Source organism: Rousettus aegyptiacus, unplaced genomic scaffold (genome assembly GCF_014176215.1).
Source record: "Rousettus aegyptiacus isolate mRouAeg1 unplaced genomic scaffold, mRouAeg1.p scaffold_m13_p_16, whole genome shotgun sequence".
NCBI classification, from domain to species: Eukaryota; Metazoa; Chordata; class Mammalia; order Chiroptera; family Pteropodidae; genus Rousettus; species Rousettus aegyptiacus.
In genome coordinates this window covers 26,450,483-26,472,584 of record NW_023416291.1, presented here as the reverse complement: position 1 = coordinate 26,472,584, position 22,102 = coordinate 26,450,483, and the positions used below count along the sequence as shown (strand labels likewise).

The window sequence follows — 22,102 nt, the reverse complement described above, 5'->3', positions numbered from 1 at the left end:
CTTCTAACTACTTTAAGTTTAGTGTCTTCCCTGGTCCTAAGTGAAAATGAAATAAAACCACTCATTTTTACTGTGATTAAGTCTAAACTGTAGAAGTGGTTCTAATGATTTTAGTGGAGGAGAAGATCCAAAGCTTGCTAAAATGCTATGATTTTTCCAAACTGATCCTTTTTTTATTTGAGTAAGTAATACAGCATAAAAAAATGTTTGGTGAATCCAGAGATAACAAAAAATCTTCAAAGTAATTGTGAAAAAGAACAAGGATGAGGATATTGGTTTGGTTCTGTAAGAGAGTGAGACCATGCAAATGGTGCTCAGAGCTCACCTAATCTTCCTCCTCTGACAGATAAGGATACTGAGACTCAGACTTACCCAAAGCCAGGTAGCTGGTATTGGCACAGTCAGATAAGTTGTTGGCCTCTGGATGACTAATTTTGCCTTTTATCCATAACATCATTCTGTCTTGCATATAACTACTTTCTTGTGAGACTAAAAAAAAAAAAAAAATCCAATAATTTTGGAATGCAATTTGATGGTATATTTTCCTATACTATTATTCTAACCTTTCACTCTCCCCTTCAATAGGACCAATGGCTTAGCCATGCAGTTCTTAAAAGCAAGTGCACAAAAGTGGACCTGGTTACATGACTTCACAGATCTTTATATTTGTTGTCCCAAATCAATTGTTTGAGTCACCTGATGGCATATGGTTTCTGCAAGCCCTTCTGGGAAACCAATATTCTACAACCTACAGGGATTCATCAAATGCCTCTATCTTTAGAAGCAATAAATTTTCCAGATAAATAATCAGTCTGTCTTTGGAGGATGATGTTACTTAAACGTAAAAGCAGCAATTTTCATGGGTAGTAGGGGTATATTCAACCTTTGACAGTCTCTCCCTATACCTTGGTTGAGCTTACCAAAATGCTCTCAGAATTGGATAGGTAAACACATTTTTATTTAGCTATTAAAGTGCTATTCCTGGGCAAAGTTTTTCTCAGTTTCACAATAGCAGCTTCATTGGAAACAAAAAAGTAATGTATGAAAATAGGCCTGGGAAATGACAAAAATAAGGAGCCTAATAACTACTTTGGAACATTACAAATAACCTGTGGATATCAGCCCTGGTACTGGTGACTGATAACAAAGCCTCTGAGGTAAATGTTCTAGGGGAATATAAGGACAAAGTGGCAAAGACGACTAAACCAGAAAGAGCAATTAATATTAATTTAACAACAACTACTCCAATGTAAAGGAACAGTGAAAGGAATAAAAACTGAGAAGAAAGTGCAACAAACCCATTTACGTCCATTTGCTGTTGTAGCAGACCTATAATTTCTTAAAGGAAAAGCAATGCAGTGTGCACTGGACAGGGCTCTTAAACTCAGAATTTGTCTTACAGTAGTGTACTATTTGTCAAAAGGTCACCATCATCAATTAAGGTATTCGGCAGGGAAGCGCCTCTAAAATTTGCATCACATGGACAGATACCTTCTGTCCAATATTATCAGTTCTGCACCCTGATGTTTCCCGCATCTTTTTCTATCGGGGAAATCCCAGTCACAAAATGCACACAGGTGTTTCCCCTTTTAAAATGGCATCACTCCTACCTAAGGGATGAGAGTCTCCTGGTAAGGCTTAGTGGCAAGTGCGTACTACAACTGGACTGCAAGGAGCAGCCCCTGATTTTCTTGATATGCATAGCTTTTCGGAGTTGATATTAGACATGGCTTTCATAAATAATGCAGGTGTTTCTGTCATGCGCCACTGCTGGCTCGGTAGTTTCCAGGTGAGCTGGCGGCAGGACTCTATCTGATACCTCAACAGGTGTGGGCTCTTCAGACGTTAGCTCCGTGGATGTTACATCTGTAGAAGGCTCTGCTGTTTCTAGAGAACGTTCAGCTGATGGTTCTGTCTCCTCTTCATCTTTGACTTCAAACTGTCCCTCCTCTTGGTCATCTGCATGATCTTTTTTGGACTGTGGATGAACGGACACCTTGATGGCAATCTGCTGAGGCTGTTCGTGCAGCGACGAGGCATCTGAGTCGGCGGTGGGGGAGTCGCTTCGCTTCAGGGAGTTGGGGATCGTGTACACCTCGTCCCTGTCTGTGGCCTCCTGGCCTTCTGGAGTGTGCCGCACAAAGTTCTGCCCCTGTTCCTCCAGCCCAACCACTTCCATGATCTCCTCCATGATAGTTCTGCAGTTCATAATGAGAGGAGGCAGAGGCACACTCCTGGCAAGCTCTTCAATGTAGCGGGCAAACTCCATGGTTTTGAACTGGGTCACTTTGGCGAGCTCTAGAGTTTTGGCTGAGGTGATGATAGGGATCCGCTTGGCAATCTCAAATGCCTTTTGCAGCTTCTCTGCCCCTTCTGTCCTAAAGAACTCGTTGATGGCTTTCTCGGTCTTCTTCAGGTGGCTGCTCATCATGCACAGGCGGGTGATGTTGAGGACCATGACGATAGTGAAGGCCACTAGGCAGACGACCATGTAGTAGACACCCATGTCTCCAGAGGTGAAGATGACTCTCAGGGTCACTGTGTTGTTCACAGTGCCATAGATATTAGAAGCAACACACGTGTATTTACCTCGGTCTGAAAAAGATACCTTGGTGATGTTCAGGAGGCCGCTCTCGTGCATCTGCCATTTTCCTGTCAGAAGGGAGAAGAGAAAAAAAATTCAAAAAAGGACATACAGTTCCCACTGAAGTGACTACAGACTTGCATACTACTAAAAACATCTGCTACTACTAACGACCAAGACAGTGAACATTTACTATGTACCAGACAGTGACATGTATGAACTCATTTAATCTTCACAACAACTCTGTGGGGTAGGTATTAATACTAGCCTCACTTTATAGCATCAGAAAACTGAGGCACAGTTAGATTAAAGCACCTTCCCAAGGGCACAGTTTAGAAGCAGTCAAGCTAGAAGATGAACTCAAGTTCAAGAGGCCGTACTCTTAATCACCAAGCCATACTGTGTAATTCCACATCCTTGCGAAAAATAAGAAAAGTAAACAATCCAGAAAATACTGTGTTCTTAATAGAGAATTCCTTAACTGTAGCATCTGATTTTCTAAACTGCCTGTGAGCACGACTCTATTAAATATATGTTCACTGGGGGAGCTTAATGCTGCGCGGAATATAAAATAGTTGAGGCTCAAAATGAAATCTGGAGGAAATCAGTTAAATTATAATTGTTTACCTGGGTTTCTTGTATTTGAGATTGAAATTATCCTTGTATGACCTCAGTTAATTAAAACATAATTATCTCATTAATTTTGAGAATCTACAATGAATTATCTATACTAAAGTTATAAGCTAACAATGTAAAGATTCAGAGACTGGGTATAAATTAATAACAATTTGTATTAGACTTGCAAATAAATTACAGACACACCAAACTGAAAATAAGCATCACACGACAGAAAATGCATGGTGATAAGAGCAATTCTTCCTACCCTCCCTGGGCTGGAAGGGACCTAGTGCTGCCCAAGGAAGGAGGCTCTGAATCAAGCGAAACTGTTTTAGTTTGGATTTTTAGTCTGCCTGTGTTCTTCCAGGTCAGTGGACCCTTGGGCAACATGATACTAGATTTGGCTTCTGGGTCTTGAGTCTGAACCTTTCGGAAAAGGATTTCAGAATGGCTCAGACTCAAGAGCCTACACTGTCCTATGGAGAAAGGAGAGTCCAGGTCAGGCCTCTTGGGAGTTCTGAGGAGCCGAGCAGGCTGAGCTTTATCCATTAATGCCCTTCAGTTCCCAAAGCCAACTAGAGGAACCTCTCCCAAGGGGCATTAACATGCAGTTTCCTTTTAAGTATCTATTATTGCATTGCATTTTTACTTCTTTCTTCCTTTCTGGCAGTGACTTTTAATTCTAATTAAAAGTATGATATTTCCCCCAAAGCAACAAGCAAAATGTTCCTTTTTTAGAAGCTTGTGAACACGTACGTGAACAGGGTCTCAAGGGACTGAGGAATGAGGCCAGAGAGGGCCTTCTTTATTCCAGCATCTTCTGCTATAGTATGGTGACTATATTCCAAGTTTGAAAAAACCTTTAAGAAAGTTAGATGGAGCAGTAAGGTGCCTTCGGGGGCACAGCGCCTATAGTCCCTCCTACTTCCTAGCTGTGGTGAATCTGGCAGGATGCCTCTAGTAGACGCTGTCACATTTGCTTTCTGAAAGAACATCTGTGAAGAGTGGTTCCTGGTGTCCCTGAGTAACCTTTTTCTTTTCCTTTTTCCCCTCTTTCTCCCTTTTTCTTTTTTTCCTCTCTTCTCTTTTCATTTCTTTCTTTCTTTTTACTTTCCTCCCTCCCTTCCTCCCTCCCTCCCTCCCTCCCTCCCTTCCTTCCTTCCTTCCTTCCTCCCTTCCTCCCTCCCTCCCTCCCTTCCTTCTTTCTCTCTTCTTTTTTTTAAACAATTCAGCCAGTGTATTTTCTCCAAGAGTAGAAAACACTGGTTTATAAAATATAGTGAATTTTCAGTCTTTGCGAATGTGCATGAATTAGCAAACCTAGAACCTACCTAGTCTGTGGAATTTTCTCTCATTCCAGTGGGGCAGAGGCAAGTCTTATATACCTTTCATTTCCTGAACCTGAATTTTGATGCTTCAGATGTAGATTTATCCAAATATATAATAATCAGAAGCAAGAAAAATGATCATGATCAATTTATTTTCTTAAAATCTGCATGTTTCATAAAAGTAGATAACAGCAGGCACAGGGAAAAATCTCTAGTTGATTGAAAGTTTATTATAGATATGGAAGGAATCGGGTTTCCAGAAATTTACAGACTATTAAAAGCTTATTATAGATATGGAGGGTTTTGGGTTTCCAGAGAATTATAGACTATACTCATAGAAGTTTCTCATGTTTACCTTCTTTCCTTTGTTGGAAAATATAACAGGAAATAAAGTGGAAGAGGGTGAGAAGATGAGGTTATTTATACGAGAATGATTAGGATCAATTTATTCTTCTCCTAACCCCGCCCTCCCGCCCCCCACTGCTATTCCTCTTGTGGAAGAATTATCTATAAATACAAGGATAGAGTAGCCTGAACCTGGATGCAGAACAAAAGCAACAAAGAACAGTAAACTAAGAAGGCGGGCATCGCATCTGATGGCCATATAAACAGTCTTCTCCTCAAACCTATGCAATTATTTTAGTGATAAACTGTATTCTAATTGTTACAGAAAAAAACACATATTAGTTACAGCATACCAATGCTTTTCTCTACTGACTATTTAAAAATATTTCTAAATTCAAATTGTACAGTTATTTTAGGCATATTTGTAATTGCCCATTGACATGTTTTTATCTATCTTGGACCCAAGTAATTCAATTCAGATTACGGCTTAGACATTTCAGAAGTTTCTTGTCACATTGTGAAAAGAGGCATAGTTTGGAGTCAAACACAACCTTATTAGGTGACACCTGTGGCTTGTTTAGGGGAAAATTGTAAGATGTTCAGCAGATAAATCTTACTTAGGAGCATATTTTGCTTCTTAGACCAGGACAGCAGGTCTTTAGACTAACAGCTTTTACATACTTTATCCAACCATTATTTAGTTTGTCCTTGAAGTCTGAACCCCAGCTGTGTATCTGTAAAGTGACTATATTTGCTTAGCTATAAACTATGACAAAAATGAATGTTATCATGTAAAACACTTAGGTTATCACCTATAGTCTGAGCAACAATACTCTAGTTAAATAATTGAGATCACATCTCTCTCTGCCAGGAATTTCCTGTTTCCACTCTAACACAAAGACACCAAGACATCTCTCCAGTTTTCAGTCCTTTGCTAGATTCCTCTTGAAACAAATATCATATTTATTTTATGGATTAAGGTAATATTAATGATACTAAGGCTTCCTCGCAGGTATTATATGGGAAAAATAGTGTGTGACCTGGATTAAACATTCTATTATCATATCACAAAGCAAGTCTTTGGATGCGAACACACATGTGCGCACGCACACACATACACACACACACAAACACAGACACACACACATCTAAGGACTATAATGTCAGGAGAACAAAGATTCTGACTTCAGGGAGATGAAGCAAACCTATGTTGTTTGCTTCTTTTATAAAGGTTGATACATTCATTCCTTCCCAGGAACCAAATATTTCCTCTCAGCCTCAGCTTGACCTTTGATTAGTGATAAAAATGTCTGCATATTCTAACAGCATATGCAGCCTGAAAACTATGAAGATGGCACAAATTTCATTCCGGGGGTCTTCCCACATTAGCTTTGGGCCAGGATCATAAAGAATCTCCACATAGTACCTGTCTGTCCACCTGGGATCATCTTCAGAACATTTTCTGTGCTGTACATCATCATTCACCTTAGTCTATAAATACCCGACCCAGAGACTCATTCCGGAAGGGTCCTGACTTCAGCTGTCAGAAAGTTAAATAAAAACTCCCACAGTGACTGCCACAGGAAACCTTCAGTGCTGCACACATGAAGTGGGTACACACAGTGCTATTCCCATATATTTTACGCTATAATTGAGTAGGAATGTCAAGATGATGTGTTTTCATTAAGCTGCATCACTTTAGCACAAATAAAAACCTAAAATGTCAGCAGATAATGCTAAGTTAGTTCTACATGCAATGTTATTGAAAGAAATGAGAGAGGCAGATGTTTAAACATTCCATTTTGAATATGACACAAAGGGTTACATGTTAAACATTTCCCTAATGCTCTCAATGGCAGTTCACTTAGGTCCTGTGCCTTGCTCAGATTATGGCTCCCCCTTTGGAGTGCCCTCTGCCCGCCCCCACTCCCTCTCTCTTCACTCTGGTCCTGTAAGGTGACAGACACCTAAAAGCTTCAGGCTAAAACACTGAAACATGCAGCAGGAGGAGGTCTGCTGCATCCCTACTGGAGACTAGAGTTTGCTCAGGAATCTGTCACCGTCTTCCCCAAGATACTCCAGGCACAAGAATCACACGTGAAAATCTCCCATGCGTGAATAGAAGTGTTGTGATGACAGTCTCTCCTTTGCGAAGAGAAAAGCTAACAGATGTTATTGCTTAGCTGTACCGCAGTGCGTGCTATGCTGCACAACAAAGCTGACATTTTTAGAAGGGCAGCGATCCTTTTTTATCTTGTTCATGCATTCTGTCAACAAATATTATTGAATAAATTGTCTATATACCAGGTTCCACACTAGACCGTGCAAATACAAAGATGATCCCTGACTATGAAAACCATCCAGCCCAAAGGAGGACTCAGACTCCAACAAACAACTAGGGGGTCGTGTGGCAAATGCGCTGGTGCAGGGCAGTGGGGCGGAGAAGGGAACAGCGAGGACAGGCTTCCTAGAAAGGTGTGTGAGGTACTCTCCAGGGCAGAAAGGATGGTGCAGGCAGGAAGAAGAATTGGAGTAAAAAGAAAGGACCTTTAAGGTCGGAGGGGGATGATGTGTGAGGGGGAGCATATGAGCAAAGGAAGAAGCCTACTGTATGCTGCTGCAGCCGTCACACCATTTTTAAAATCAAGAAGGGGTAGGGCAGAGACAAGGCTGGAGAGGATGGCAGGGTCAGAATGTTCAAGAGCTTGACCTATCTATCCTGGAGGGAGAACAGGAGCTTCTCATTTCACAGGACTTGCCTCCTGACAGACCTGCCTGTTTCATACCTCAAGGTGCCTCAGGACCTCCAGGAAAGGTCTCCTCCCTGCCCACTCCAAGCCCCCTACCTCCCACATTATTAGCCCAATCAAGACGCCACCTTCGCATCTCACCTTATTCTCTGAGAAAGCCTCTGATCCCTGATTAAATCAGTAGAGAGACCCTGAAAGTCCAGAAGTAGATGCCGGGAAGTGTGAGAATTTAAAAAAGAAAGAAGATGTCATTTCAAGTCATTGAGGAAAGAATGTTGAGATAATTGACTACTCATTTGAAAGAAAATAGTGTTAAATTCAGACTTTATGTGACATGTAAACATAAATTATAAATTCCAAGTACTCTGATGATCTAAATGTAAAACAAAGTATAAAACAGAGGATGTTAAAACATTTTTATAACCTTGGAATAGGAAGGCATTTCAGGAATCTTGGAAACTGTAAAGGAAAACATTGATGGATTGACTACTCCAAAATTAAACTTTTTTTACACTATAAGTCATACTAGAGTAAAAGCAAATGACAATGTGAGAGAAAATTCTAGAATATTTGACAGACAAATGCTTAATATCAATAAAACATAAAGAACTCCTACAAATCAAAACAAACAACCCAAAAGGAAAAAATGGAGAAATGGTATGAATGTACAAAACACAGAAAAAAGAAATGTAAATGGTGTCTAAGTGTACAAAATCACTAATGATTAAATTATAATTAAATTTAAAGGGATTAATTTTTAAAAACATAACCTTTTCACCTTTCAGAGTGCCGAATAAAAGGGGGGTGGGTATGTAAAACCTTTGGAAGGTTGATTTGGACAAATCTCAAAATTTAAAATGAATGCCATCTATGACCTACTTTTAGACTTCGTGAAATTCTTCAAGTCAGGCAAGTCTACACAGACTATACAAATATTAAAGAATGTAAGAAAATCAAGGTAATGAAAAAAATTTCTTTCCAGAATAGTTTTTTCTCTCCACGGACATAGCTCTAGAGCTTTCTTCCCCTGCCAACATCCTCTGAAAGAAGCCATAGCCTCAATCCCATCCCGAAGGAAGATGGCCACTGCGCTCACCATGGAACATACACACACGGAGGGGGAAGTCCCTCAAGACAGCACTACATCATGTTGGTAGGATAGTGTCAGGTAGACGAGTCACCAATTGGAGAAGTAGAGCAACAGCATCGTATGGCTACAGTTAAACCTGCAAAGGTCAAGAAATCCTATGGTATACGGGTTTTTGTGACTCAATGTGAAACTAATACATGGCACCAGATCAGAACTGTGGCTCATACAAACAACTTCTGACCAATTATTGCTGTAGAGAAAAGAGCTGCACTGACACTTTCTGGGACCGAAGACCCATGAGGAAAGTGAGAGCACAGCCTACAAAAATACGGTGATTACAGCCTTTCCCTGAACACCATGTCTACTGAAACCCTAAATCTTTCCAGCTTTTCCCAAGGATCATGGAGAATTAAAAATTGACATGATACCCAAATGCTAATTTCCCTCAGTTTACTTATTAGAAGGACTTCTTTTTCCTTTGAGGTACCTTTCTGTGGCTGTGTAAAGAAACTGGGGTGTGGTTTGTCTATATTCCCAGCGAATGTTACGAGAAGATTAAAACATTTTTAGGTGATGAAGAGTGCCAGTGAATGTTTATGCAAACATAAATGAAATACAGCATTCATTTGAATGAGTATCACATTGTATTGACGATCTTCAAAGAAGAACAAAATGCACATATCGGTTTATGGCTATAAAGGTGGCGGTTATTTTCCAATATGTGAAATATAGGCTACTAAAGAGAGCCACGTTTTTTTTTTGTTTGTTTTTTTGTTTTGTTTTTGTTTTGTTTTGTTTTACAAAACATAATTGAAAATAAATTTAGCACTGCATAGCCACACCTGTTACAGGGCTCTTGCAGCAGATGACATCTCCTTGAAGTGGCTGCAGTCAGGTTATAAACACTACAAGCTGCAAGGGCTCTTGTGCTCTCCCTCCCCAAACCACCCAAGGGACCTCTTCAAGAGTACTAGGACAGCTCTAACAAGCTATTTCCTAGATCACGTGCTTCCAAGGTAGCCCGGGCTAATCCAGGTTTGGCCCAGCTTTCAGCTCGGGAGGGTGGGATGGCAGGACAGTGCTGTTGAGAGCCTGCGCGTCTGCTCTGTTTAAAAGCGGTTTGAAAGTATCATCTCCTGGTAAAGGAAACATCTGACACTCCAGCTAATTTAATCTAGTAATCTTGATTTTTTAAAAAGTGCCAAGCACTCTTAATTCCATGTGGACTAGTAATAGTCTTTGCTGACAGTAGCTGTAGGTGGTCTTCAAATCAAGAGCACCTTACACTGGGTTCATATAAATAGCTTCCATTCTGCGAATCTCAGCTGTCATTCTTATCTGAGGTGGTTCTGGGAGGGTTTTTTAATGGCGAAAAGTAAAGCATCCTGGGCTCACAGCCCAAATGGAACACAACTCATCAAAGAAACACTATAAATGGTAGTTAGTTACCAGGTTGGCCTTTAATATAACTCCATTTGGAAAATGGACCAAAGTACCATAAATTAAGCCACTTTATGGAAAAATACATTATGAGTTCAACAACTGACTTAACAATCTACTTTGCAATGATTCTTTAGTTAGCTGAGGAGTGCTTCTTTGGGTTAGACTAGGGTTTCTAAATTTGGGAACTACTGGCATTGTGTGCTGGATCATTCTTCATAGGGATCTATCCCATAGGACATTTAAGAGCATCCCTTAAGGATTCTAACTGCTGGATGCCAGGAGCATATTCTCCCCCTTCCTTCTCCTCCACGCCCTCAGTAATGACAACCAAATTCTCCAGACTATGCCAACGGTATCCTAGGGGAAAAACAGACCTTAGCCGAGAACCACTGGGTTAGGCAAATGTAAAGGTCATCCTATGTATAATATACTTTGTAATTTCCACATACACTGCCTTTTCAGAGACAGAAGCATAGTGGACATCAGCGGGCCCTTTGTACACGAAAGCGATATACGTGCTAGGAAAGGGGAAGCCTCGGTGGTAAAGAGGATCCCAAACCTGTTATCCTAGCACATACTATTTTGAAATTTCAAATACCATTTAAGGGATATAATTTTTTTGTGTGTGTTTACTGAATGTGTTTTTTTTTTTTTAAAGGTCGAAAAATTGAGATAGAGAATAAGAAATTACCCAGAAAATGATTTCCTTTCCTTACAAAACACACTGTATTATGAAACAGAGATTTCAACACTTGGAATCTGTGCTTGAGATGATATAGGACAATATTACCAATCACAGCAGTTGCCATATAGTGACAGCTTAGTGTGTTCCAGATACTATACTATAAGCATTTAATACACAATCGTTTATTTAAGACTCACAACCTCACCTGGTAGTTAAAAGAATTATCTCTATTTTACAGATAAGAAAACTGTGGCTCAGAAAAGTTGAGAAACTTGCTCAAAGAAAGAATATCATGAGGGGCTTCTGAATTTCCAATAATATACTCATAATTACATGTATTTTGTTTAATGCCTTTTGATAAGTTGATTTTATCTCAAATATTTAATGTTAAAAGAGGAATTCAGAATGACGTTTTCATAAGTTAACATACTACTTAATGCTGATCTTAGAGGCCAAGGATAATTTATATTTAATGCTGTGGAAACTGAACTCTTTCCACATATATAATAAGTAGGTAGGTGATACACAACATCTGAAAACTTGGCTGATATAGTTTGTTGTTGTCCTTTTCAAAAGTAATGAAAAGACAATTCGTAGTCTATTTTTAAAAATCTGAAAAGTAGAGAGATAAAAACAATAGAGTGATATAAACCAAACGCAAAATATAATGATGAATTTTGCAAAGCGAGAGTAGCCGTTGTGACAATTGTGATCTTTGTGCAGTTCAGTTCAGAGTACTCTGTGCCTGTTTATTTTCAAAGATAATTCTTTACTTATGGTGACAGAATGCTTCAGGACGACTGAAAACAAATCTACAGAAAAGTCTAAAACTTTTCTTTAAGGAAGATTTTAAACTTAATTGCTAACAAGCCAGACATGTTTCCAAAGGTCTATAACAGCTGATTTTCTCGAAATGCCTGTTATATATCATCTGATAAAGATGCTAATGTGTATTTAAATGGGTTCAAATCAGAGTAAGAAGCCATGGCAAAAATATACTCGATAATTAGAACCTGAAATAACTGGGACTTTTTCTTAATACTTTCTAACAACTATGTGTTTCTACTTAACTCTTGCACCAGGAAAATTGAAACCAGCATATTCATGGCCATTTGTGGCTGTTCATATTATTCGAATTCTGAGTTATTTTTGTAACATGGTTGGTGCACACCCCAAACATGTTCTTTGGTGAATGACCAAAAAAAGGCTTTCTCCAGAAATAGATTACACATTGGTCTCTCCCGAGCCTGTGGAATTGAAGTGAAAAGCACCAGGGAAGGAAACCAAAGCAGCTGCTGCCCCCGCCAATGACAGGAAATAGCCCCATTCTCTCTAGGACCAGCAGGGCTGGCGTGAATAACAGCTATCTCACTTTTTCAGCATAAACAAGGAATGAAATTGTTCCTTTCCAGGCTAATCACAAAGTAAAGGGTAGTGTGCTCCTGCAGCAACTCACCAGATGATTCTGAATACCTCTGTGTGTGCATACCACACGTACACATGTTACAGCACACATCCTAACACTGTTGAACTGTGACGGTGGTGGTTATAAATACCTTTTCCGTCCAGGAGGGCTTCTCTCATTTGCTCAGTCTGGGTTAGACACTCCAACACTTTTCACCTACTGAGACCTGAAGGATAAGCAGATGCTGGTTGGGTACAGAGGGAGAATAAATACCAGCTTGGCTGCACTCTGGTTGTGTAATATCCTCTCCATTCACCCGTTTTTTTTCATCTATAAACATGAGGAATAATAATACCTAACCATCATGCTTAATGTAAGGATTAGAAAAAATATATGTAACTTGGTACAGGGGCTTAATCAATGGTAGTGGTTGTGTATTAATGAAAATTACATTCTTTTTGTTAGTTTGGTTTTAACAGCAGTCTACTGAATCTGAGCAATGTTCCAGGATATTAACATCATTTTTCATGCTATATTCAATCACCTCATTGTTGAATTAAAAATGAAATACTGTTTCATTTAAACTTCTAGCCTATCATCCTGAAAACTGAAATCTATGTTTATGCTATAATACAGTCATTTTCTTCATTAGAAATGAAGTGTTATAGGCTATGGGTCCTCTAATAGGCCATTCTTGGACTAAAATTTTAATATTTTATGATGAATAGTTTCATTTCTACTATTTCCTATATTTTGCTTGGTTGTTAGGTACAGTGTTTTGAATATTACCCCGCGTTACTTATGTTCTGAAATTACTATAATTATGCATTGTAATAAAGCCGAGTTGGAACATCAAGTACTAGTATCATGAGTTCTTTTAAAAAATATACAGTGCATCTTCCTTATGAGATTTAAAAACAGCTAACTGATATATCAGCAAAGCTACTGCTACAGACATGACAGTGCTGAGTTCTGATGGAACAGTTTGCTGTGCCAAAGGCTTTCGACTGGCTACTATTGGTTCAGGAGTCACTGACAGGCTGCTACTATAGACCACCTGAGCACCCGCAAAACAAAAGACTATTGAGCTGAATAAAACCCTTCCAGTTCAACCTCTCAATGCACAGATAAAGAAGGCAAGACACAGAGTCTGCTTGCCAAGACTGGGTTCATAGTTACAAGGATCTTTTCAATTAAGGCATCATATGATCTCTTTGAAGCAGTAAGGAACTACTACTTCAGGACAGCACTCAAGATGCTGCTACTGAAATTCAGGCCCTAATACCATGCTGTTCCCATGATTTTCTTCCTCTCTTGAACTCAGGGCTTTAGTGCCTCAGTGCCAACTTTTTAATGTCTGGGGATAACCTTTGCTCCAGGGTCCATGTGAAAGGTAGATTCAGGTCTGAGTCCTTGCTGTCCTCAATTCAGTCACCTGGATGTGGCTCGAAGCGGCCCAGCCCTGCAGAAAGACCTGATGAATTACAGGGACCTGAGTGTATGTATGTTACCATGGTTACTGCCTCCTTTACAAGTGTGATGTCACTTCCCTTTCACTTATAGCCTGGGAGGAAGGAACACTAAGAATGGAAACCAACTGTGGGCTTGGGATGGTGTTGTTTCATCTCTCCATTGTTAGTAGTGAAGGTTTTAGTCACATCCACTTAATAGGAACAGGACCTAGGGAAAATCTGAGTAAAAGAAGAATTCAGACTACATTGTCTCTGAGGTTTCTTCTAATTTAAAAATTCTGTGGTCCCATAATTTTACTTGGTAGGGAAAGAGTTCCACTCTTCTAGGTTAAACAAACATATATAATATATAATTTTTTCTTCATCAAAGGAAAACAGCTTTATTATGCTATACATCCTTGAATGGCTGGCCAAAAGCAATGGGAGTGAGAGCATGACAGTGAAACCCTGATCCCAGGGAGTTAGACTTCTAGCAGCCTTAGCTATTAGGGGCACAGCTGTGAACCAGAAGTATGTAATTGCAAGAAAACCCCATCACTCAGCTCCTAATGAGACATAAAGCAATAGCTTCTCTCCTTTTTCAGAACAATTAGGATAAAACAAGGGAAAGGGATTTAGAAATGTAGGCTTTCTTAGAGTAGAAACTCTTCTGGAGATCGGAGATCGTTCATTGGTTAAAGGGCTGTGGAATGGGAAGCGTGGTATGAATGAAAGGGGGACAGAGACTCATCAGCTGCTACTTTGGAACAGTGGTCTTTTTACTCCCCAGCTCCCCCATCCCCTACTGCATCTCACAGTCAATGCTTAGGAAAATACATTAATTCCTTCTGGGCAGTTGGATCAGGCTTGGGTTTTCAGATAATTACTTCTCACGTCTAAGACAGGAAATGTACTGATTCCCAATGACCCAATCAATCCTCTCTCTGGTTGGAATTTTTCCTGACGCAAACTTGGTACTTAGGTAGGTGATTCACACTTCTTGGCCAGAAACTCATTCATTAAAAACCAAGCATTCCCCTATCGCCACATGTTATTTCTTGCTATTTCATTCTCCCTCCCTCTCAGCCTCAGCTGCAACAGACAGTCCTGAATTTCAGCCTAGTCTCCCGGAACACAGAGTGATCTCTGGCTGGTGTGTGAGAGTTTGCACAGAGACTTCTCTTCAGAAGCGTGGTCTTTAAATCCACAGTCCATGGATTAAACTGACGTTTAATGATAAACAAGTGCTATATTGTTTCTTTGAGCCAGTTCCGTGAAATGAAATAAAACTCCTTTATAAATGGAACATATACTTATGGGAAAATCCATTTTACATGCGCCCCTATAAAATTTGTATGCATTAAAGTACAACATGCCAAGAGGCCTTTCAAAAGATTTTAATGTTTGCTCTTTTTCTTCTGAGCCAAAGAAAAAAAATGAATTAATTACTGCTTTGAATCCTTAAGGATATATATTTTACTCTCTTGCCTCAGAAAAAGATGACAAAATGAGATCTTTAAATGACTTGAATAAGAACAACTAACATTTAAGGTGCTGGCTCCATATTCCATGTTTCTATTTTATGACAGTTGACACAAGTTTCAAGCCTACCTGCTCCTCTCTCCTCACTGTCGTCTTCTTTCAGCATCTTGCCAACGGAATTATACCACTTGAACTGTGGGTTAGGGATGCCATAAACACTACAATTAATCAAGGCACTGTTCCCTTCCTTGACTATGATATGGTCAATTCTGGCAATGATTACGGGCACAGAGCCCAAGACCATGTCAGTGCCATTTAAAGTGCTGTTAGTCACACTCTTAGCGGTCGCTAGAGTGGATACTAGAATTAAAAAGGGCACAGAAGGTAGAAAGCACACAGGCAGATGGCTCTTCAACCGATCCATCTTCTTTGCTTGCTCTGTAAGGCAACAGAGATGGTTTGCCAATGGAATTGTCTATTGGACAACACGCTGTTCAGAGCTGGCCATGGGACAAACTTGTCTTGGATCCATAGAGGTGGTTCTTGGTTAACAACCTGTTAAAAAAAAATGTACATACATAAATATTAGCATCCACACTTTAAATATATTATTTATGAAATGTTAGAAACCCTGTTAAAATACAAACCCACATAAATTTTAAACAACACACAAATTCAGAACATGTTCCAAGTATTATATTTTTACAAAAATCATAAATAATTTTGTTATTTTTGCTATTGAAACATATAGTTCTTGGTTGGAACAATAATATATTTCTTATGTTAAATTTATATGACATTGGTTCAGAGAGTTAAAAAACTGATTCAAGCCTCTTTCCTTCGGGATAACAAAGTCACTTTCTACACTATCACCTGAGTTGAAAGTGGATGATCTGATTGTTCACCTGGGGTGTTCCTTAACCTTATATCTTCCTGTGAACATGACTTGTTGTTTATTTCAGTGGTCACAGCTCTGCCAGCATTGGGAAGAGCTCCGTCAGAATCGGTCTAGCATTCTCCTAACTGCATTACGGCTTCCAGGATACTCCTTCCTTCTGCTTTCATGCATCTACCCGCACTCCGCTGAGCTCCAGGCCATCCAGCTCTCTCTGCTTCATGTAACTGTTATCTACTGTCTCCTGATCACTCACAGAATGCCCTCGTTTCGATCTTCATCTGCCTTCCAGAGGCTGGGCAACATCAGTCTGTATGGGGTGACATTGTGGGTGGCTGCATTTCCATGTCCAAAGATCTACTCTTCACCTGCATCGCTATCCTGTTTCATCCACAAGTCATATGGCCACATTCTAGACCTTTCATCTCTCCAAATTCTAAATTCTAAAGTTCCAAGAAATTTTGAAGTTTCTAAATAACCCTCTTTAACTGTACCCTACCATGCCTTCGGATCTCTTACTCCTCTCACTAGACTTTCTAGCCTTTCTATTTTTCTAGGTCTGTTTCTCCTTCCCCACCCCACACCCTCACCGCAACCTGCATGCTCCAATTCTCTCAGTCTAGACCCAAAATCCTCACCCCTTATCCTCAGCTACAACACTGTCAGTATACAGTTTTGATCAAGCCAATCACTTGTCCTAGCTGCTACACCCAGGAGGCTGGAGCACTACTGAGAAAATCATACAACCATGTTATTGCCAAAATAAAGGAATCGTCTCTAATGCTAGCTGGGCTTTTGGTGACATTTGGCAAACTGGTTATCAGGGCTTGGTTGGTTCAGTATTTGCTTTTCATGATGTTATAAATGTCTTCAGCTTTCAAATCAAGCACCTTAGCCCAGTGATATTTTTTTTTTTTTACTTTTCTCAAAAATCACCTTTCTCCTACTAAGACTCGCAGGTGTGAATTCCCATTTCTCCACCTTTTAAAAAGAATCCTGCATTTTATCCTAAAGTCCTCCCTTGCCATTTACTTCAAATTATCCCATTGTATATTTTGCCCGTTCTTTATTGAAACAGCTCTCACTCTAGTCACCAGTCACTCCTAGTTGCCAAATTTTGTGTCTTTCTCTTGCCAAATCTCTGTGGGAACTGCCACTCTTAACTGTTCTTTCTCAAAACTCTCTCTTTCCATGGTTCCCACACTGCTTCTCCTCACTGCTCCCGTTATTCTTTACTAGTTCCTTTTTCTCAGTCCTTAAACGTTAGTTAACCCCCAGAGTTTCATCGTTGGCCCTCTTCTCTTTTTACCTGCAGCTCTTCTTATGGTTCCATTCCTATGCCTTTATTACCACCTCCGACCTAATAACTCTCAAATCTACATCCTTAGTCCTGACCCTTTCCTGAGGTTTAGACTTGTATTACTAACTGTCTACTGGACATCTTTGCCAGAATGTTTGTTCTGAAGATAACTCAAAATTAATATTCCCAAACTAAACTCATCATATTTGCTAAATGTGCTGCATTTCCCAGATCTCTCATTGCAGTTCAGGGCAGCACCATCTGGCAGATGTGCATGGGTATTAATCCTACATTTGACAATGGCCCTCACACCCTCAGAACATCAGTAACTCTATGTTGTTGATTCCACCTCTTAAATGTTGTTTGGATTATTCCATCCTTTCCATCTTCTCTGACTGAGCCTCAGGTCAGGCCACCCTATATTCTTAGCTGAAATGATATGGTAGCCATGTACACGATCTGCCTGCCTCCAGTATTTCCCCAGTTCCCAGTCCAATCCCTATAACCATTCTACAATGCGGAATCTAATATTAGGCAGGCACTATTCTAGGTCCTTGAGATAGAAGAGTAGAGAAGACATCTTTCCTGTTACATAGAGGTTACATACTCATGGAGAAAAGCAAACAAATACCACATAAATAAGAATTTCAGCTAATGATGCATGCTTTGAAAAACACACAATGATGCACCTGAATGATGAGTTAGGCAATGCTGAAAAACTTCACTGAGGAGGTGGCCCCTGAGCTGGGGCTCTTTAGGAATCAGCCATGCCTAAACCTGGGAGGAGAGCTTTTCAGGAAGAAGAAACATTAAAAGCAACAGAGTGCTACAAGATGGGTCAGAGAAATAGACAGGCCCAGAGAACATAGGGCTTTGCAAAGCAGAGTAAAATGTTTAGATTTTTATCTGACAGTCACTGGAAAATTTTAAACAAGGGAATGACAGAATATGGTTTCCTTTTAAAAATCAATTTTACTGTGGTATAATTTACAAACAAAATACATACCCATTTTAGGGATACATTTTAATGGGTTTTGACTAATTTATACTCTCATGTAACTGCCATAATCAATAAGATATAAAACACTTCCATCACCACCAAAAGTTCCCTTGTGTTCCTTTCTGGTTATAGGTTTTACATTGATACATTCCAGTTATTTTTGTTTATGGCATGAGGTATGGATTGAGGTTCATTTTTCTCCCCCAATATGGATATCCAGTGGTTTCAGCACTGTTTGTAAGAAAACTGTCCTTTCTCCAATGGATTATTTTGCCTTCTTGTCAAAAACAATGAATCTAGTTCTAAGCTCTTTATTCTGTTCCATGAACGTTTATGTCTATCCTTATGCCAATACCACACTGACCATACTGTGGTTATTTACTGCCTCATCTACCTTTGTATTTGCAGTGTCTGAAGTTGTCCCTGATACTTGAATTGCTGAATAAATCTCTCTCTAAAGGCATAAATTATGATTCTAATTCTGAAGACAATAAAATGAAAGTGGTGGGTGGTGGGGAGAGGTGGTGTGTGGAAAATTAGCCTCAGGCCATAGGTTTGTTCAGTGGGAAAGATAAGAGTTTTTTTTTTAGTGTCGTAGACTTTCACACTCCGCCCTAGACCAGAGTGCCTTCCTGCCCAAGGAAGGCCAGTGTGTACTGCCCCAGCAGGAATTGTGTGGCGAAGGGAGATAGTACAGGCTGCAAGGGCATGACAGACACCCTGCTATGACTTTGTAAATGTTTCTCTTTTCTTGGCCAAACGTGTGGTTTCCTTTCAATGGAGAAGTTGTAAAGCTGTTCTGTTCAATACACAATGGTTGTTATAAGCATGGTCTCAGATTTTAGATAGACTGAGCCAGGATCCTGGACATAACCACCTGTATTGGCCGTGTGTTTCTGGCCAAGTAGTTACCAAGTACGATTATAATGATTCAAGATCAAATATACATAAAGCATTTATATAGTACTGGGCTTGATAATCATGAATTATTAACAGAATGTTTGAAGCATCCTTTATTGAAATTGTGTTTCTAAAATTGATTTTTATTTTACCTTGTATCATTTAAAAGACATGCCTTGTTTTTGGTTTTGTTTGATACATTATTAACTGGCATCCCACCCACAGAAGTCATTACAAATGATTTCAGCACTGGGTTCTTTTGCAAGGACTCAACTCTGAAAACGTGGGAGTTGCCTTGTGAGCCAGACGCTGCAGTGAGCATCTTGAGGGCAGTAGCTACGGTCATTCATCTTGACCCCGAGGCCTAGGACAGAGCAGACACCTGACTGTCCAGGAAGAGCATCAGAGATAAGACAAAGTGGGATAGATTCTAATAAATATGTGTAATAAATATACTGTAACAAATGTACTGTAAAATTTTTCATAATTAGGGAGAATGCAACACATGGAAGGTCAAAAAGCTTTAAAATGCATAACTCAAGAGCTGTTTTCAAACAAAGGCCAGCCACACCGGTGTTACACTTTCAGAACACATTGTGCTAGCGAGAATAAAGAGAAAGAGATACTGCTGTTCTATTATATTTTAATAATGTCAGTAGGCACTTTGGGCTAGAAACATAGCAACTGTTCTGAAACTGCATCTCGTTCCCTTAGAGACCTTAAGATGTACAGAGAAAGAGATTTTCGCTTGAATGCAGGAATGTCAGCAAGCTCATTCCTCCCTCTCCCCATTCTCACGCTCATCCTTTCCATTTTAAAAAGTTGCTGAGGTACAGAAAGCATAATGCACAATTTATAGGTTGTATCAATGCGTTTTTATTTTAAAACTCGCTGAAGCATTTTCAAATTGATTAACACTAATGAATTAATCACTTTTAGTAAGAATCCACTATATTTCACATCATACCCTTTTGATTCGTATTTTTAAAGAAAATATTTATTATGTGCTTGGCACACTTCTAGGGGTTTGGGGGTTGGGTGGGAGTCTTATAAAACTCAATCAGCCATAGGCCATGGCCACTAATAGTCTAACAGGGAGAGAGAGAGACAGACAATCTCAGTATGTTCTGCAGGTGGTATAAGCTTAGGGTGGTGGGTATGCAGGTCCACTGCCAGTCTGGGTGATACCCAGCACCCACTCCCAGTTCCATCTTTCCCTTCTCATGAATTCTATAGCTCAGAGACCCCAGTCCTAATCTTCCCATGGCACTTGCAGCTTGTATCAAACTTCCAACACTCCTCCCTGGCATATGACCTTGCACTTGTCTCAATTTTGTCTTGAGGAAACTTCTTCTCAGTTACAAGGAGAGTTCCTTGATGGCGGGAACTCTGGCATAGAGTTCTGCAGAATTTCCTTAATGTTGGGTGCCCACCGCAATGCTTATGCACCTGCCATACAAAGCCATACTTAGGTGGAATCTGGTGGCAACTGTATAAGAGCAAACTCGCAATGAGATCCCAGAAGAACATAAAGATATCATGTCATTTTGGACATTGGGAAGTAGTCTACAAATGCACTTGTTCAGCTTGTCAGATTTTACATACCGCATTATGAAAAGTTCAGTTAGTAACACTATATAATATTGTGAAAGACATTTTAGCCACTAAAGAACAAACCACAAATACTATAATCTAGCAGCCTAAAATGGAGTCCTTCAAAATACGAGAACAAAGGCCACAGATTCCAAAACCAGGGTTTAGCAAAAGCTACAATGGATAAATTGTTAAGCTTCATGTGTTTGCTCATGGCCTTTGGGAAAACTTTCACAGAATACTTTATTTTCTATAAATAAAACAAAAGAGAAAATATTTAGCAAACATCCCATATCATTTCTTTAACTAGGTTCCTTCTTTACCTCAACAATTGTATTTTACCTAAAAATGTTAAAAATATGCTTTGTTGAGTATTATTTTTTGTTTCTCTTCCTATAATAAAACATAACTATTGACCATATATTTCTAGAGTTGAGAGGAAAAGGGCCTCTTATTAAAGGGTGTTTTGAACTAAATGAATATACGTTATTGTTTTCTCTTGGCAGTGTTCACGCTGGCATTTCCCCATTAACTATGATGAATAATTTTATAGTTACACAAGTGTATTTTGTCATAACATCTACCAAGAATACCACTGTTTTCACTTGTGCATAAATGATACCACAGGCACAAAGGCCGCCTTTCATTTTGAGACACATTCTTGATAGGTTTCTACTCATGAAGCAAGGAGGGGAAATCTCAGCTTCATGTCAAATGGAAAGAGGCACTAAAATACTAATTACATCATAAATGCTAACCTCAAAATTGGTAGCCACCTGAGATCATTTTAATTATGGATATATTTCTGCAACTTACTTAGCCATATATTGTAATTAATAAAAAACATCCACACCAGTCTTTTTTTAAAATGGCGTTTAAAAATGATTTTCTTTTGCAATTTTTAAGAAAAATCATAACGACAAAACTCTCACTGGGCCATTGGCCATTCTTCTTCCTCTAACCTCTTCCAAGATCAGCATATACTGAGTTTTGAGGTAGTTAAGGTGATGTCTGGAAATAGATTACGGGAACCAAAAGTTTAAGGCCAAGAAATTTGTAGAGCAAGAATGTTCCTGTAGCAATTACTGTAATCTAGAATCAAGTCATTTCAGTGCTAAATTAGCTAAATTTTATCTCAGTGTCCAAAGTCAAAATATAGGAAGAGATCCATACTGTCCTTCCTTCTTCCCTATCCATTTTCTAGAATCTATTCATGTAGAGATTCTCAATGTT

General features: G+C 39.4%; 1 protein-coding gene across 1 annotated transcript in view; it reads right to left on the bottom strand.

The window, feature by feature from the left end:
• Window positions 1–791: 791 nt before the first annotated feature.
• Window positions 792–22,102, bottom strand: part of MFAP3L (microfibril associated protein 3 like) — a 36,047-nt gene continuing 14,736 nt past the window's right edge. The window contains exons 2-3 of the mRNA XM_016148209.2: window positions 15,311–15,736; window positions 792–2,652 (exon numbers count right to left, since the gene is read on the bottom strand). Of these exons, the coding sequence (XP_016003695.2) occupies window positions 1,721–2,652; window positions 15,311–15,605 (1,227 nt within the window). The 5' untranslated portion in view covers window positions 15,606–15,736 and the 3' untranslated portion in view covers window positions 792–1,720. The remainder of the gene's footprint in view (window positions 2,653–15,310; window positions 15,737–22,102) is intronic.